Here is a 17,172-nt window from a genome sequence, read left to right as displayed (position 1 = left end):
ATGATCCGGGGGCACACATCATATGTTTCTTCACACGTGCAATCATTGAAACGCCCTTTCCCTACAATTGGAACATGATAAGAGGCCTTAATATTCTCAGCTATACTTGGTTAGAGAAATGGGAATCCGTAGGCATAATAAAGCAGCTAGCAAGCTTTACAGTCATAACATTTCTCCAGCAAGCCTTAACAACTCCTATTCCAAACCGGAATGTGTGTGATATTATACATTGTTTTTAGATCTGCCAAGCGAATACAATTTAGATCAAAGTAACAGCATTTTAACAAATCAATCTGCATCTTCGGCAGTAAAATCAGGCTCCGGAGGCTTTTGTAGTTTCACCAACTCCTTTGCACTCTTAGCATTCCGATTCCGATGGATACCACGAAGTGCATTTGCTGCAAACTTGGAAGCTAAGAAAGTGGCACCAAGGCTGTATGAACCTCCACCACTGTTATTGCGGGTTCCATCCATCCCTTCTGCTTCTTCTTCTTCCTTCCTACGAAGCTCCATATTCTTCCTCTTGGAATAACGCCGCCAAGCGGCTTGGATAAAGCAAGCTGCCCAGGTCCTCCACTGCTGTGAGTGAAAACGGAAGGTATGTTGCACCTGTCTACTGTGGAGACGCCTGAATTGACTGGCAACAAACTTCAACTCCTCAGCTATTAGGGCAAAAGCCTCAACCTCAGTCAAAGCCTTCACTGTTCGAGTAGATGATGGAAGGTTAGCACCAGATTTGGGATCCAATGCCCAAGTTAAAAGTTCCTCTCCACAGAAATCTCCTTCTTTCAGCAAACTGCGGTTGAAAAACCCACTCCTCCCACCATCTGTTGTTACACTCTCAAGCCGGCCACGAATGATGAAAAGCATCTCATCGACTGGATCCCCCTCTCGAACTATGTAAGTGCTCTCAGTAAACAAGCATGGTTTAAGCCGTTCACAAATGGCATCAAGCAACCTCTCATCCATACTCTCGAATAGAGGAACCTACAAGACGAAGCAAAGCAGTTATCAAGCAGCATGGTACCATAACTATACAATATTAAGGCCAGTTGGAAAGGACCAATCCTGCTGGAAGCAAGGGTCATCCCAAAAAAATAACGGGAGGAAAGGAAAAGGCAATTGAAGATAAAGAACAGCTTTATACGCAAAAAAAGAACCGAATCGAGATCATCATATAAGAGCAGAAAAACTTCTGAGACAACCAAACAAAAATTACTACAGACTACTAATCATTTATATATAATGCAAAATTTAGAATTATGTTTTGAGGAAAAGATATACTCTACATGCTTTCAAACAAGAATAGAAAAAACCAAGGGAAAGATGATTGTCAAGGTAACCCATTATACGAACAATCCAGAACTTGTATTTCTCAGGACTGCCAATAAGGAAGACACCAAAAACCAAAGACAAAAGAAGAAAATGAATACGGGAAAGATATGAATAGGAGAAGAGGACAAGAACTTACCCTTCTAACCAAAGCCAGACAGAGGTGTCTCTTAATATCTCTCCTCAGATCCTTTGGAAGGCTCTGAACCAAGTTTTCTTCATCAACACCACGTGTTTCCAACCACTTATATTGGTCGTAACGTCTTACCCGTTCCCTAAGGTCCTGGGGAAGCATACGGTGATGCATCCACTGTTCTGAGTCACGCCTTTTGATCCTCATTTCTTCTAGCCGAATGGTGAGAGACTGAAGATAGGTCTGTTTACAAGATTGAAAACAACCACAATGTCAGAACACCATTGGATCAGTCAACAGAGTGCTTCGACAGTATCAACTTAGTAATTAAATGACAATGCATGGGATGAAGTCCAAAATTCACCTGCATGTTTCCAATCAGAAGCGCAAAGAGGATGAGTCCAAAAATTGCAAGTGCTATGGAGAATATAACCTCTCCAGGATAGGTGCTGGTTTGAAGCCCCTGGCCAAGGGTACTGCAGAGAGATTAAAGAAAATACAGAAGAATATTAGTAATCAGCAATGTTAAAACGGATAGTTTAATTTTACACAAAAAAACATCAAACAAATATATGCATTAATTACATATTTAATTCATTTTGGCAAGATATATAAGATACAATTTTAAAGGACAGTTAATACAAATGCCTTAATGTCAAACAGCACATTTTCTGTTTTCTTGAATTAATATGTCCTTTAGAAAATTGCATAAGCATGCAAGATTAGCACAAGAAAATAATTTATACGTGTAGATATCTGAGAATGTCTAACCATCAAGACTACAGACAAGATGCATTAAGTTTTTAAACAAGGAGTTTAACATCCAAGTCCCTGTTAACAAATAATAGATAAACTGAAAACATAACCTAGAGTGCATCTATTTCATATCCATTCCCCAAGAAGGTATGAAAACTTTCCACAGTAGTGCCTTCCAATTCTCTTTCAGGAAAATAGTTTTGTAAAGATTATTCAATGCAGTACTACCAATAAACTTTGTCACCTGCAATCATGGTAAATATATAATTATCAATGTCTTATATGAATGCAACTATCTGTTTCAGCATAACCCGACACACACTACAAATTATCATATCACTGAATCCACCACTATTTTTCTTTTCTTATTTTATATATCTCAATCAGCACTTAAAAGGAATGTGTTTTCCCACCTCAAGTTCTGTAGACCCCACCATAAACAGTAGCAGTACTTTGAAAAAAAATTTGTTGATGAGACAATGCCAGATGACAAAGCGTTAGTGAAGATTCCAAAATCAAAAGGAGGATTATCATTATTGTCATCTGCAGGGCACTTATCACTAAGAACAGAGCTTCTCATGCCAGCCCATGTGCTATAACCTTCCATCTGCTGATTCCCACAGTACAAGAAATCTTTATTGCATTTATCACTACCACTATCCCTACAAGCCCGCCGCCAGCATGTGTCATTTCGTTCTACAGCTAACAAGTACCAGAATGCCCCTACTATCTGAAACATTCATCCAACAGAAACACAGATCAAAAAGTAATTACTTGAGTAACCATATTTGCATAACAGGGCTAGAACAGGTTATTAGGTGAAAATTGAGCCCCAGAGATCAAAATTAGCAAGAAAGACCTGCTCAGCTAGCATCAAAACAAACAGGGTGGAGAACAATTAACAGCAGGTTTCATTAGTGAAATAAAGACAATTTAATTAGGCACTTACATGACTACAAAGCATATATAATAGCAAATAATATGCAGCTCCAGCCCAAGCGGTTTCAGCAAAGACACCAGTTGTCCTTTTCATTTCTGATGTTAAGGGTACAACTCTAAGAAATCTAGGGATGTACTGAAGCAAGACAACAAAAAACAAGGCCTGTTTTGTTGCAAGTACATCTGAACCATTTGAACTATGAAGAAATCTCCAAACAATAATCTGCATATATGAACAAAAATAATGAGAAAGCTATAGATGCTTTTGACCAGCCAAGTTGCAACTAGGACGCCATGCCACAATGACAGCTCATTGACATTATTCCTTAAGTATAGGAAACCATCCCTCCCTAATATAATAATGGACATATAATCTAGCCTGAACATTCATAATCAACATATTAAGCAGTTAGAGGACAACACTTTTCTGCCAGTTTTTCACTGAAAAATCCTATGCAGGTTATACCCATTCTGTATTAGGAACTTAAGAATATTTAAATTGGCCTTGTACTAAAGTGCGCAAGGGCTTACTTCAAAAGATGTGAATTAACACCATCACTTATTTCCTTCAGCAAGCCAGAAATTCAAAAGACAGACAAGATGGCAGGCCATAGATCCACCAGTATTGAACATTGCCACTAACTCCTATTGTACTTGATGATATCATTACTAACTCTATGAATCTTAAAGACTTTATAACAATACTTTTGCTAGTTGATATAGTTGAATACATAAACACTCATCACGCATACATAAATATTTATGGAAGAAATACTAGATGTTCTCCAAAATGCAAAATTGATAGGCAGAAGGAAAAAAATGTAATGAAAAAAATATTATCCCAGAGCACATATCTGCCATGCAAAATAAAACATCAACCTGCTCATGTGTTTCCCACTTTAAGTGATAGAATACATGCAGTAAAGAGTGTGTCAATATAACAGAAAGCAGCATGTATAGAAAAAAAGTTAATTCTCATAAAGAACAAATAACAGGCAAAACAAGAATAAAGAATGAACAACACTACGACATCAGATGGATTTAACTCCCACAGAAATCATAATAAAATATGCTTGTCGCTCACAAAGAAGAAAATAAAGAAAGAAGGATATAATGCAAGAAACAGAGAGCTACATGCATTAGAACAGGGAAAATATGCAGCCTTCAGGTTTTAAATACTAAGGGAAACAACTTTTAAGACCTGTGGTAACGGAAGCACAGCTAGAAAATCAATGATGAAATATCGCTGCAAGTATCGCTTGGCTATTTGTGCAGGATCTATCACAAGTTCACCTCGTCCAAAAACCCGAGATGATGGAGCAATATAAGCAGTACGGAACTGGAGAGCCATGCGCATAAGATAGAAAGCATCAATAATTGTCCGCAGAGTTGTTGCCGTGACTGCTAATTTTTTATCCATCATGAGACAATTTTCTGAATTATTAATAACTGGAAGATAAAAAAATAGAGGGTCCACCGATACAGCCAGAATACATGATACGAAAAATAATTTATTGCAAAGCAAGAGGAATTTATCCTGAGGATCAAAAATCCTCTTCTCTGATGCTTTAAGATCCTCTGGAAATACTGCTCGAGAAACCCCAAATCCAAGAGAGCGACCAATTGACTTAAGTCCTTCAGATCCCTTTCTGATCCCTCTCTTGAAAGACCTAGATGTTGTACTGTTTGCATGGCCAGAACGATTGAATCCCTCAATGTTAAATCCACATTTTTTCAATCCTGCATCAGAGGGTGATGACAATCTAGAGTCCAAGTCATCCAACCTAGAGAAAATAGAAAGTAAAACTTAAAGATTATAAGCCTTCACTTTAAAAACGTATCCCTGTGACCACATGAGAGAGAGAGAGAGAAGTGCATAAAAGAATATTTAGAATAGTGCTTTCAATACCTGACAAACTTCTCCCTCTGACCACTCATGTACTGAGCTTTATAACCACAATCAAACATTTTTTTGCAATTAAGCACATAAATACATCCTGCAATCCAAACAAAGAGAAATCAATCAAGAGCTAACCAATTAGCACCAGTTGCTCGGATACCAGTCTAAGATCAGCAGTTAAGCAGCTAAAATGCCAGAAAATGCAAGGCCATTAGTCACAATTTCAATGCATGAATAGAATAGGGAGTCAATTAATGAACTAGTTGATGTTTCTCAACAGCACAAATTATCATCTTTTTCTTTGAATTTCAATAAACCAAATGCCTCTAATCTCACTCTTTAGAAGACAAACCTAACTTTAACTAACACACGTCTCTTCTCCAGTTACCAAAAAGCCACTAATATTATCTTTTCATCTATTAATCAAGCAACAACCTTAGTTTCAATAAAAATTTCCCACTTTCCTAATTCTTCTATCTTTAGTAACTTAAATTGCTAGAAATTGATTAAAGTCTCCATCTATATAACCCGATCCCTAAAAACTGGCTCTAAAACTTGACTCATTGATTCACTTTTCTTTTCTAGTATTCTCAACATTTCCAGTCTTTTAAAGAATCAAATTATCTCCCCGTAGTTGACCGCTTAATCGAATGTAACATGCACTAAAACGCAGTAAAACAACTAATTAGAGAAGCAAAGTGAACTCCTAGATTGGAAGTTCTCAGTTCAAACTTCAATTCATCAGAATCAAACTATAAAAAAAAAAATGCATAATTTTTACATTAAACCTAAGAAAAAAATCCAGAAAACATTCAAGCTAGAAAACAAAATTAAGAATGCACAAAAAAGAAAAAGAAATAATATTAAATAAAAATAAATTGAGAAGAGAGAAAGCAAATACTTACAGAAATCCTTGAAGCTTTTACTTCAAAAATTGAATTTAAAAACTTACAGATAAAATTAAAAACAAGAAATAAAGATAGATTTACAATTAGGCGCCACTGAAGAAGAGGAGAGAAGAAGCAGACGAAGAAGAAGAAGAAAGTGGGAAAAAGAAAGATGAAGATGAAAATATCATTTACCAAGAAAGGCCAAGAAGAAGAAAGCGAGTCAAATTTACGAAATGACTTATTTGACCCTCTGCTGTCAGTTTTATTGGCTGTCGCTTTTGACGTCCCCAAATCGAAACCCGTTACCCGTGCCTTTACCTCTTTTTTGGTTTTTTAATTTTATTTTTCTTTATCTGCGTTAGTTTTACATATATATATATATATATATATATATATTTACATATATCTTATTTATTAAGTAAAGAAAAATCGATATTTCTTACTTGCTGCACTGACTCTTATCTATAAAAGAAAAATACCCATTTTAATTTAAATCTATTTTGAGCATAGTATTTCTCATGAAAGTCTCACATTAATAAAAAATTTGATAAATTTTAATATATATCAATTGACATTTTAGAAATTAATGATAGTACATACATATTTCACGTTATATAAACCTATTTTACTATTGAATTTATATATTTCGAGCGGCTAAAAATTATGAAAATTAAAAAAGATTTTAATATATATATATATATATGTATATAAGGTTTGATAAAATTTTTGTTTGGCAGAAAGGATATGCTTTATTTTTCTAAAATCTTCTGCATTTGATTAATCAGATTGAGACTATTACAGATTCTTGCTTTCTTTATTTCTTTTGACGGAATTTATTTGCTTTCTTTATTTCTTTTGATGGAATTTTCTTAAAATGATATAAACAAAGAATTAGATGAATCAAAATCTGGTGTAGAGATCAACGTGGTCAAAGGTATTAAGCCAACTCAGGTAGAGTTGGCACAGCCTTGCAGGACTCCCACTTCGGCCTCCAACCCCCTTGACCTTGTCTCCGTGTACAGCTTCAGCTATAAGTTTCAGGTCCAGAGTTTGTAAATAGCCAGCCGCCATTGCATTTGTATAAACAAGAAGGAATGAAAGAAAAGAGACATGAGAATGACCTCTTCAGAATAGTTTTATCTTTTAATTTTGCAGCACCCAGATGCAGGTAGTTTTTGACAAAATAATACACAACCAAGTTCTATCCCGGTACAGCAAAATTCCTTTTCAGACTCTTATTCCAGAATGGCCACAAACCGCAGGACGTCAACATAGAAGAAAATTTTGATGCCAACTTAAGCCGGTAGATTGGCCGTCTTGTTAGTTGTTACTGCCAGTCGGAAACATAGGATGTAATGGTCCCAGATACAATCTCGAAGAGCCTAAACTGTTAGGTGCAAAGTGAAAGTGATTAAAAGCCAGCAGCTGATCATGTATAACTAAATGGTGCTATTTTCAGAATTGTAAACCCTGCAGAAAAAGGGTTCAGCATGAGCAAGTTTTGTTCAGAGCATAGAACAGAGCATAATTGAAGAAAAAACACAACATCCTGATGTCAATAATATTTTATCAATCCCATCCCTAAGAGCTTTATAATGGAGTGCTTATTAGCGTCCAGCTTCATAAAGAGAAGTCCAAAATCGGAGAGATGGGTCAAAAGATGGCACAAATCACATTTTATTTGCCAAAAAAAAATAAAACACACAGTTCCAATAAAGTTAAGGGCAAATTTTGTACCTTTCAATCATGTTCCTTAAATCAGCACCAAAGAAGTAAGTTTGAGCCATAAAATCAGAGGTCATAGCAGCTAGTTTCTCAGCATTGATGCTTAAGCGTATCTGCTATTGTGTTTCTAGCTTCATTGCATAATATTTCTGGATCACTTCCTTTGATCGGCTTGTGAATAACAACTTTTACGGATCCTGAATTTATGACACCCTCCAGTCCTAAAGGCATGATTTTGCCTGTGCCAATTAGGGTCATAGGAACGACAGGCACTCCAGTTTTTGCTGCAACACTAAATGCACCTTTCTGCACATTAAAATCAAGACAAACATGAGCTTTCGAATAAGCAGTGGCATTCTAAAATCTTCCAAATTTTCTATAATCCAAACCTATCATCAATATGGGAGAGAGTACTTTTTATTAGATAGGGGCTCGGAAGTATTCCAGTGTGCATTCATTTAATGGCTTGAGTACAAGACAATTGCATTCGTTATAAATCTAAAATAATGCATATGATCCCACTGGGTGTAAAGAAGATGGCCAAGGCAAGTATCAACCTTTTCATCAATGGTACTTGAGCACAAACCAAAGACATATAAGTTTCAATTGATAGTTTACTTAGCAACTCAATAAGAATGCCAGCATGATCTTACCTTGAAAGCACCTAGCTTCCCATCCTTACTCCGTGTGCCTTCTGGGAAGAAAAAGACAGAGGCACCGTTCCTGATGAGATCCATACATCTCTTAAGACAGTCCTACATGCACAACAGTAACAGAAAATCAAATTTATAATTCAGAAAAAGTAAAAGAAAACCTGCCTATCTAAAAGATATTACTACAACAGATTCCTATATTGCCATCCAACATAGGCATGCTAAGCAGAAACAACTGCAACAACGAAAACAAAAAAAGAAGAAGAGGGAATACCAACTGGCTTCTGCTGTCCATGCGCTTTAATGGAATTAGACCCATCATAGACATGGCCCACCCAATAATGGGATAAAGAAATATCCCCGTCTTGCTGATGAACTTGAAGCTTCTTCCAAGAGTTAGAAGTGTATAGATGTCTAAAAAACTCTGGTGGTTGGAAACATATACGGCAGGAACATCCTGTGGAGGCAGATTCTCCAATCCTTCAAACTCAATTTTAAAAAAAGGAGCAACTGTTGCCATAGCCCAAAGTTTGGCAATAAAATGCTGAGCTTTTCTTCTGTAGCGATCAAACAAGAGCACAAAGGGATGCAAAACCAGCATAAACCAAATAAGTAAAATGGCTGCTATTGCTGTAACAGCATAAAAGCATACTCCTCTAACTTTTGAACCCGGTTTAATTTCTGCATGTTGAAATTTGACGAATCGATAAAATTGTTAGGGTGCAAGAATTTAATTTCATATATATATAAAACAAAATAGGTCAATGACTGAATAGATTTTCAGGAAAACCTGATAAAGAATAGGCAGCATCAGGGGTCCCAGTCCCAGCAAATTCAGATCTCGCAACTATGTATCTGGACAATTTGTTCTCGTTATGTAATTTACTATTGTAATACGATCTATTTAAACCTTCCTTTTGATTAAAATAACACCGAGATACACCATCATGCGTCCTTGAAATACGCAAAAAGTTATTTTGAGCAGCTGCAAAGAAAGGAGAAAAGCTAATTTGTAAACCTCTTTGAAGTAAAGGTACTTATCTATACATATATGAAGTAACAAACCCTCACTTGGTATCCACCACCAAATAACCCATGTATACTAAATTACAAGAACAATTTAAACCCAATAATATATACCAAAAAGATATCCTAAATGGAAAAAAAAATCATTTTGCAGCAATTTTACAGTGCATCCGCACTTTACAGCATTAAATCAAACATAAAGAACATAGGTTTAGTAAAAATTCACTTACAGTTACATGAATTTCTCAAAGTTGCCCGTTTACACAGAGAATAGCCAAAGTAAGCTCCTTTACGATTCGAAAACTGCATAAACAATACATTAAGAACACTCCCATAAAGCAAATTACAGAGAATATAAAAAAAAAAAAAACAAATGTTCTTCTCGAATTCCTAACACGTCCTCCAATCATAGAATCCACTTGAAACACTGTCTAAACTCTATAGACCAAACAGGCATATGTTCTGTAAAGATGGAAAGATATCAAAGCATTTCAAATTGAAAAACATCAAGCAAATTAATAATAGGTTAAAACTTTGCTTAAGTTTTTTTCCTCTATTGAAAAACCGTGAAGTTCACTCAACTTCAATGGTTCCAGCTAACCTTTCCCTCTACTTTCTATGCAACCAAACAGATAGCCACTAAAAAAAATTAAAATTACAGGCAAGAAAGGCAACGTAGCAGAACTCCTGGGCTTTGGGTGACCTGAAAAAAGGGAAAAGCAGAACCAATAAATGCAAAAAGATGAACACGAATACAATTATGGGAAGTATAGATATACGTATCTTACATAGCGAGAAAGAAGAAACGGAAGGGAGGGAAGAGAGCTCCATATATTGGACTGGGTTAATGCGAAGGCGTGTCTAAAACTGTAAAGTATATATGTTGAGTTCGTTAGATTTCCATTTCATACATTTTGTGATGGGAAGGAAAGTTGGAGGAGCAAGTGGCGATAGATTTGCCAATTTCAAGGCCAATACCCAGTTTTTATATTATTCTTCTTGCCTTACTGATTCTTTGTGGCGGAATTGTATGGAAAATGTGGTAAAAACTTTGCGGGAAATGGATTTGGGATGATGTTGCGGGAAAAAAAAATGCAGGAGCTGCTTTGTTTTCTCCGGTGGATGTTAATTGGAAAAACTGATACCTTTCTGCCTCTCCAGGATCCCTTGGGTCCCATCACGTGGAATCGTTTGAGGCCCAATTCTAACCCAACCCACCCTTGAATCTTCAAACTAATGTTGGAGCCCGAGTTAGGTTCCTACTGGGCTCCATTTTCTGCAAAGTTCAGTTTCGTAGTCCAGTGTTCTTGTTCATGGTGCTTTGTTACGACGTGAAGAGATGATCTGGTCCCGTGGCTTGACCAAATGTATGCAGATTTTCCTTTCTTTTCTTTTTTTCAGATTTTCTTCCATTGATTTATTGTCGAATAATAAGAATAGAACGATTTAAGTAAGAAGGTGGTAATCCTTGTAGTTGAACGAAAGATAAATGTAATCAAACTTAGTTGGATGATTTGCTATGTAAAAAGTTAATAATAATGAATAGAAACGAAGAGAAAGGAACATCCTATGCCATCTGTCTGGAACAGCATAATTCATTTACAAATGCTAGTTTGTTCTCAATCATAATGGGATTACAACAAACCATTTGAACGATGAGAACAAGTAAAGAAATTTGAAAGTATCAAAGAAGAATCTGATGCATTGAAGAAGATGATGAACTTGGTATGTCAACTAGCGTGGATGGGTGTTCTCAGGCTTGGCAACACCGGTAGTGACTTTTGCCACGTCGAGGGCAGAGGCTTCAGGTTTCTTTTTGGACCACAAGACGAAGTAACCGATGGTGGCAGCCATGGCAAAACCACCGACGGCCATTTTCACAGGACATGGTCCTTTTCTAGTCTGGTGAAGTACTTCTGTTGAATGTTGCGCTGCTTGATGGGGTCCTGCCATATTGCATCATACAACTTTTCTCTCTATCTGCGTTTTGTCTTGTTTTTATGATGCTTCTCTTTCTCTGCTTCTGCTATTGGGGGAGGTTTAAAGGGGAAACATGAGGGTGGCAAGAAAACTAGGAGGTAGTTAATGGATGATTGACACGAGGAGAATCCACATTGAGAAGTTATGGTTTAATGACACGTGGAAGTTGACTGGCTGAAGTAGTTCCAGAAGTTATGGAGGCACAAGACTCCTTTGGATTATCAGAAATTCTTGCAAAGATGCATGTGTGGATTACCCTGTATTCTGTTCTAGCCCTAAAATCTCTGTATGAAGATTTCTTAAATTGATTGAATTGATCATTCAAGGAATTATAAAACAAACACATCAAATATTTCTTTCAAGTTCTTTTTCGTAAGTTTTTTTTTTTAATTACTAAGCACAAACAGAGGAGGAGAAACCAAGCATGCCACCAAGTCAGGTTGTGCAGCTATCAACTTATCAAGAGACAAAAATCATAAAAAGCATTCCATCTTATAGAAAGAACCTTGCATTTCATTTCATTTTTGATGCTAATATTCAATTATAATTTACATTTTTATATGGAAATTAAGAATACAGAATAAAGGATGAAGATCCTCAAAGGTTCAAACTACCATTTCAGCTTCTCTAAGGCTGGTGGGGATCCCAATATCCAACCTCATGGTTGGTTTATATTGATCAGGCACAGCAGCACCAGCCTGCACGCAAATTTCCACCACAGCAGGGGCTTGGCCATAGAAAGACCTGAGCTCCCGCTGCAATGGCAGTCCTTTCACATCAGGGACATGCCAGACATACCTTGGAGGTATCAAGTCATCTAGCACTGCCGCTTGCCAACCATGTTGCCCATTTCGTTGCTGGTGCTTGTGGGCCCCACAGTTCTGTGCTTTGTGTCCAGAAGGACCTACATGCACCTCCGGGCAATATCCGCAAACCCTCACAGGATACATCCTCATTAGCTTCTTGGCTCCTCTCCTCATCTGTTCCCATGCTTGGAGTGTTTCCTCAGCAAGCAAGATAGTTTCCTCTTCATCACAAGGAGCTACTACTTCTGGATCCGGTATTTCAGTCAATATTGCTTTCAAGGGAACTTCTGGGACAGGATCTGGTAGTTCACTTTCATCAGCATCAATGAATTCCCTTTTCCCAATGCGAATGATTGTCTTTCTTCTCCTCTTTGTCGGAAATTCAGGAAGATTGACACCAGCTTGGATGCAGAGCTCAACTACTGCTGGAATCCGAGGAATTGAGAACCTCTCATCGTGACGAATGCGCTTTCCAAGGCGATCATATAGATGGTAGGCATCAACTGGCAACAATACATCTTCAACAGTTGCGTATGTCCATTCATGGAGGCCCTTACGGAAGGAAGCATGTTGACCCCTACATGACTTGAATGGATGCCCAACAGGACCAACATGAATTTCATTACAATAACTGCAAAATGTGGAGATTAAACAATCAATACAAATACTTCCTATACGCACTCAAGGCTAAAAATTAATTTTGATAAACTAATGAACTCTGATTATGACCAGAAAGAAATTAAGTCTAATTACATAACAAACATAGTGTGGAATCATTCGAGAATAGCCAAGCAGTTGGATCATTCACATTTCACACATCTAATGACACTGGACGCTAATAAATTTTAAGCCCCTTGTCTTTATGATTAAATTTTTGCCACTCCAAGTTTTCAATCAATTTTAATGATGAGAGTTTTCTTTCTCTCAGTGCTTTACAAGCATGTAGATGTGCAGACGAGAACTTGGCTAAAATAACTACTAAAGCGTCAAGAATTGGCCAATCACTTACCAAGTTACTAGACTTGGCTAAAATAACTTGTGCAGTGTTAAATGCATCCCATACAAAAGGGCACACTACATAAATCATAAGCCACTTATCTAAAATTAACAAGGAAAAGCAGGTGGTAACAGTAATCAGCCATGGTATATTACAAGGATACTAATGAATCTCAGTGAGAACATTAAATTTCAGTGCTAGCACCTATATGACAACCAAGTGACATATATGGTACTTGTCAACCTTATTCTAAAAATTGGTGCTAGATGGATCAAAAATAAAATGAAAAATTGGTAGTAAGAAATTTCATGATGCTAAATGTAAACATTATTTCATAGGCTCATACTGTTACATTATAGTAAAAGAGGTTGGTTTTTCCCTAAAAACATCATGCTTTTGTGAATAATAACTGGGTGCAAGGCTGTCTATGTCCTACATCAGGGATGTTCCTGGGGAAATAAGCACAAAAGAAGGAGAAAATTACCCGCAAGCATGAACTTTCACCACCTTCAAAAGTTTCTTGAGATTGTTCATTAATGTAACCCTTGCATTCAGCACATCATAGGCAAGGGGTACCAGGCTTTTAACAATTAAGCCATTCTTTGGAGGTGGAACTGGTTTTTTAGGTTGGCCTTTGCTCTTCTTGGCCCTCTCCCTAGCAGCTCGCCTCAGCTCCAGTACAGGTACAGGGAAGGGCTTTTTCTCTTTCCTTGAATAGTAACGAGGAAAGTCTGCATTTTGAGGGTGATCACATCTAACAACCAATGCACATGGTCGATGAAACTTTCTTGATGGTGCTCTAGGCTCTGACTGAAGTTTTAGTTTACCACTACGGTGCTGCAGAAACCACCAATCCCAAAAATATCAATCTGTTAGAATTTTTGTGAAACTAATAATTACCTCGTAAACTGCTCGCTTCTAATAAACATGCTAAGCATCGGAGCCTGTCAGTTCTGCCACATTTACAATTAGATTATTTTGAATGATTTATTAACTAATTTGATTGGTCAGTTGGTCTTGTCATTTGGAAAAATGATGTATGATTAACCAAATCAAGTTGAAACAAAAATGAAAACTCTGTAAGAAAAAGTCCTAAGATTCGCCCTGATTTTAAGCCAAAAGTTAAATCTATAGTCTATTGCTATGTGTTACATAAGGATAAACATTTACCAACTGGTATAAGTTTTTAATAGACTATTCTACTGTTAGTTTCTTAATCAACTATTCTATTGTTCACGAATGAGGCTTCATCCACATTCTCTCAATAAGTACCTACATTATTTAACAACTGCAACTTCAACAGTAAGTCAATTAGCCAAATATGGAGTACAGGGAAGTAAAGTCAATTAGCCAAATATGGAGTACAGAGAAGTAAAGTCAATTAGCCAAATATGGAGTACAGGGAAGTAAAACATAAAGCCAAATGCAGCACACCTCCAAAGAAGAAAGCAAACTAAGGCCTGGATAGAGGTTAAGCTTCAGAAAATCCGCTCTCGAGAGGTATGAAAGCATCGATGGCCCAATTCCGGGAGGCAAAGGCACCAATTTAACATGAGACAGATGATTCGTGGAACCACAATCCACCCCTGAAACCAGAATTACATATACTTAAAAAACTCTGAAGAACCAAACTGTAAAAATCGTATTCTGACAGACAAACGACTAGAGACAAAAAAAAGAGCAAAGCTTTCATTAATCTCCAAAAACCCTTTTCCCGATTAATGACAATAAACGTAAATTTTCCAAAAACCCAGAAAAAAAATCATAAATTGATAAGCCAAAGATAGTGAAGAAGCAAATGAGGAGTTTGTGTTTTTGAGAGAGGACAGAAAGCTTACAGCAGCGAAATGAAGCGAAAGCTGACATTTGTTAGATTGACAACAACAGTACCATCAGCTTCATTAACAAAGAGGGAAGATAACAGGCTTTGTTTTGTAACTTTTGTGTTATCTGAATTCTCACCCTCTCAACTGAGAATCAGAGATTCTGCTTGGTCCAGTGAAGAACAGAAGCAGCCATTGCAGGATATTTTTTAGTGTATTTTTATTTTAACATTAAATTTAGGCGGATCCCAATCCGGCCCATAAAAAGTTCTACGGCTCCCGTGGCCTGACCCAACATCTTCTTTTTTGGTTTAAATAGTAAAAAACCCATATGTAATACCCAATTTATCAATTGAGTCCTTCACCTTTTATTGTAACTAAACGACCTGTAAAATTTTGATTTTTACTCAAACAAATTCTCAATCTTACCAAAACTAACCATAGTCAAATTTAAAATTAACTAATATTACGTAACATATGACTTGATAAATTGATGTGGCACATGACAATTGACATAATTTATTAATCATGTTAATTATCACATTTGTTACGTGAATAAAAAATATTAATAAACATTAAATCTGACGATAATTTATTTTTCCTACTTATATTTATGTTTTTCATAAGAAACAAAAGGTTCTCAAAAAAAGTACTAATTAGATTTTTTTTATTAAGTATTGAAATCATAAAATCAAATTAAATTTTTGTGATAACTTAGTAAATAGAATTTTTTTTAAAATTAGAAAAAAAAAATTCGAATTTTGTTTTTTAAGCAAGAGATCAAATATCAATCAATGAAAATCTTTTTTAATTTCTTAATTTTTTTTTTCACATATCAAAATCAAATCGTTAATCATGCACAGTTAATTTCAATCAGATAAGGAAAATTAAATTGTTTTGTTAATCAAATTAATATCAAAATTTATTCCCTCCCCCATGATAATAGCTCTCTCACAAGTAAACTAAAACCATGCAAAAGTAGATAAAAGGAGAATCAAAGATCATGAAATTCAAATTAAATCATAATCAATCACAGAATCAATTTGTAATCAAACAAGGATCGGAGATAAAGAGACATAAATTAACCATGCTTTTTGTTACTTCGAATCACAAACCAAATCAAACATGAATTCTCAGCCTGCAAATCCTACTAGACAGATCATATGTCTCTCTCTCTCTCTCAAAAGAAAGCAAAAGCAACCTCAAAAGAGGCCAGACCCAAGAACAGGAAGCCATCCCTGAGTGGCTTGATGAGGCTGGCGCTGTTTTTAGCGGGTGCCGGAGCAGGTGCAGTTGGAGTAGGGGAATCAGGATGGTCCCAATGTTTTTCAGACATGACAACGATTACAAGCTTCTGTCCTTTCTGACAGTGACCATCGGCTCCACTGATGAAGTAGAACGGACCTGATTTGTCCAGCTCCACCTTGGTGTGACCGTCTTTGTATTCCTTGATCGGCTTGGATGTGTTACAGCTTTCATAGTCCTCCTTGGTCACTTGAAGCACTGAATCAACCTTGCCGTCGTACTTCCAAACTACATACAAGAAAAATGATCAGAGAAGATCAGGGTTTTCAACAATTTAATCAAGTTTATGCTTGGTTAGTGAAAACCCAGACGGATTTTCATGGAAAATTTGATCTAAAATAATAATAAAAAAAAAAGAACAATGAACAAAAATTGAGGATATCAGATGAAGAATGTGAGATGAGATAATTACTGAGAAAATCGCCAACTTTGAAACGGGTTTTCCCAGCCCACTGATTCAGAGAATCCGATGAGTTAACTGGGATCTTCCATGCATCTTCACTCCCCCCAATAAGACGTTCCTTGGCTTCACAGAAGCTAAACAACACCAAACCTATGGCCAAAAGTCGGACCAAAGTTCCCAAAGAAGCCATTGCTTAGAGCAGAAAACTACAATATGGAAATCACTTTACAGATGCTTCCCAGTAGGGCTTGGCGACTTAAATAGTCGTCAGGTTCAAGGTTTGGGAGTACCCGAAGCTCTTCATGGATGACACGTGTTAAACCCACTGTAGTTGCAGAGTCTGTTCATTGGAAAAATAATCTGGTTTAATTCTCAGGGGGTGTAAAAATGTTCCAAGGAAAGGAACCCTCCTTTGAGGATATCGTGATCTTTGAGATACGCTTGATTCTTAGAAGTTTCTACAAACAAGGGAAGTTTTGGAAAGCAGTTTTGAGGAATCAAAGC

At 36.6% G+C, this 17,172-nt stretch overlaps 4 protein-coding genes across 5 annotated transcripts; all 4 read right to left on the bottom strand.

Moving 5' to 3' along the window:
• LOC18587834 (probable cyclic nucleotide-gated ion channel 5) lies at positions 84-6,122 on the bottom strand. Its single transcript, XM_007011855.2, has 8 exons — positions 5,966-6,122; positions 5,070-5,157; positions 4,362-4,944; positions 3,171-3,383; positions 2,635-2,951; positions 1,830-1,941; positions 1,472-1,708; positions 84-987 (listed from the first exon to the last, which is right to left on the bottom strand). The coding sequence occupies exons 2-8, from the start codon at positions 5,126-5,128 to the stop codon at positions 289-291; spliced, it is 2,220 nt and encodes a 739-aa protein (XP_007011917.2). The 5' UTR covers positions 5,129-5,157; positions 5,966-6,122; the 3' UTR covers positions 84-288.
• LOC18587833 (1-acyl-sn-glycerol-3-phosphate acyltransferase 1, chloroplastic) lies at positions 7,046-10,485 on the bottom strand. Of its 2 annotated transcripts, XM_018127714.1 has the most exons (9): positions 10,333-10,483; positions 10,143-10,221; positions 10,014-10,057; positions 9,585-9,657; positions 9,119-9,313; positions 8,603-9,009; positions 8,329-8,430; positions 7,688-7,981; positions 7,046-7,420 (listed from the first exon to the last, which is right to left on the bottom strand). In XM_018127714.1, the coding sequence occupies exons 2-8, from the start codon at positions 10,183-10,185 to the stop codon at positions 7,766-7,768; spliced, it is 1,080 nt and encodes a 359-aa protein (XP_017983203.1). In that variant the 5' UTR covers positions 10,186-10,221; positions 10,333-10,483; the 3' UTR covers positions 7,046-7,420; positions 7,688-7,765. The 2 variants fall into 2 exon arrangements, with proteins under 2 accessions (XP_017983203.1, XP_007011912.2); XM_007011850.2 differs by having other exon boundaries at positions 7,046-7,337; positions 10,143-10,485.
• On the bottom strand, positions 11,808-15,165 carry LOC18587831 (APO protein 2, chloroplastic). Its single transcript, XM_007011848.2, has 4 exons — positions 14,976-15,165; positions 14,572-14,723; positions 13,622-13,974; positions 11,808-12,771 (listed from the first exon to the last, which is right to left on the bottom strand). The coding sequence occupies exons 1-4, from the start codon at positions 15,001-15,003 to the stop codon at positions 11,940-11,942; spliced, it is 1,365 nt and encodes a 454-aa protein (XP_007011910.2). The 5' UTR covers positions 15,004-15,165; the 3' UTR covers positions 11,808-11,939.
• LOC18587830 (early nodulin-like protein 1) lies at positions 16,024-17,172 on the bottom strand. Its single transcript, XM_007011847.2, has 2 exons — positions 16,678-17,172; positions 16,024-16,493 (listed from the first exon to the last, which is right to left on the bottom strand). The coding sequence occupies exons 1-2, from the start codon at positions 16,856-16,858 to the stop codon at positions 16,141-16,143; spliced, it is 534 nt and encodes a 177-aa protein (XP_007011909.2). The 5' UTR covers positions 16,859-17,172; the 3' UTR covers positions 16,024-16,140.

This window comes from Theobroma cacao, chromosome 9, assembly GCF_000208745.1.
Source record: "Theobroma cacao cultivar B97-61/B2 chromosome 9, Criollo_cocoa_genome_V2, whole genome shotgun sequence".
NCBI lineage: Eukaryota > Viridiplantae > Streptophyta > Magnoliopsida > Malvales > Malvaceae > Theobroma > Theobroma cacao.
The sequence above is the reverse complement of the archived record's forward strand: the minus strand, read 5'-3'. Positions and strand labels throughout refer to the sequence as shown.

Coding starts and splice junctions, on each gene's coding strand:
- LOC18587834 (XM_007011855.2), bottom strand. CDS start 5,128: ATGTTTGATTGTGGTTATAAAGCTCAGTACATGAGTGGTCAGAGGGAG. Junction 2,952..3,170: donor TATATATGCTTTGTAGTCAT/GTAAGTGCCTAA, acceptor TGAATGTTTCAG/ATAGTAGGGGCATTCTGGTA. Junction 1,942..2,634: donor TGGGGTCTACAGAACTTGAG/GTGGGAAAACAC, acceptor ATCTCTCTGCAG/TACCCTTGGCCAGGGGCTTC.
- LOC18587833 (XM_007011850.2), bottom strand. CDS start 10,185: ATGGAGCTCTCTTCCCTCCCTTCCGTTTCTTCTTTCTCGCTAT. Junction 10,058..10,142: donor CGTTTCTTCTTTCTCGCTAT/GTAAGATACGTA, acceptor CCCTTTTTTCAG/GTCACCCAAAGCCCAGGAGT. Junction 7,982..8,328: donor GGAAGCTAGGTGCTTTCAAG/GTAAGATCATGC, acceptor TTTAATGTGCAG/AAAGGTGCATTTAGTGTTGC.
- LOC18587831 (XM_007011848.2), bottom strand. CDS start 15,003: ATGTCAGCTTTCGCTTCATTTCGCTGCT. Junction 13,975..14,571: donor GTTTGCTTTCTTCTTTGGAG/GTGTGCTGCATT, acceptor TGGTTTCTGCAG/CACCGTAGTGGTAAACTAAA. Junction 12,772..13,621: donor GTGAAAGTTCATGCTTGCGG/GTAATTTTCTCC, acceptor CACATTTTGCAG/TTATTGTAATGAAATTCATG.
- LOC18587830 (XM_007011847.2), bottom strand. CDS start 16,858: ATGGCTTCTTTGGGAACTTTGGTCCGACTTTTGGCCATAGGTTTGGTG. Junction 16,494..16,677: donor CAAAGTTGGCGATTTTCTCA/GTAATTATCTCA, acceptor TCTTGTATGTAG/TTTGGAAGTACGACGGCAAG.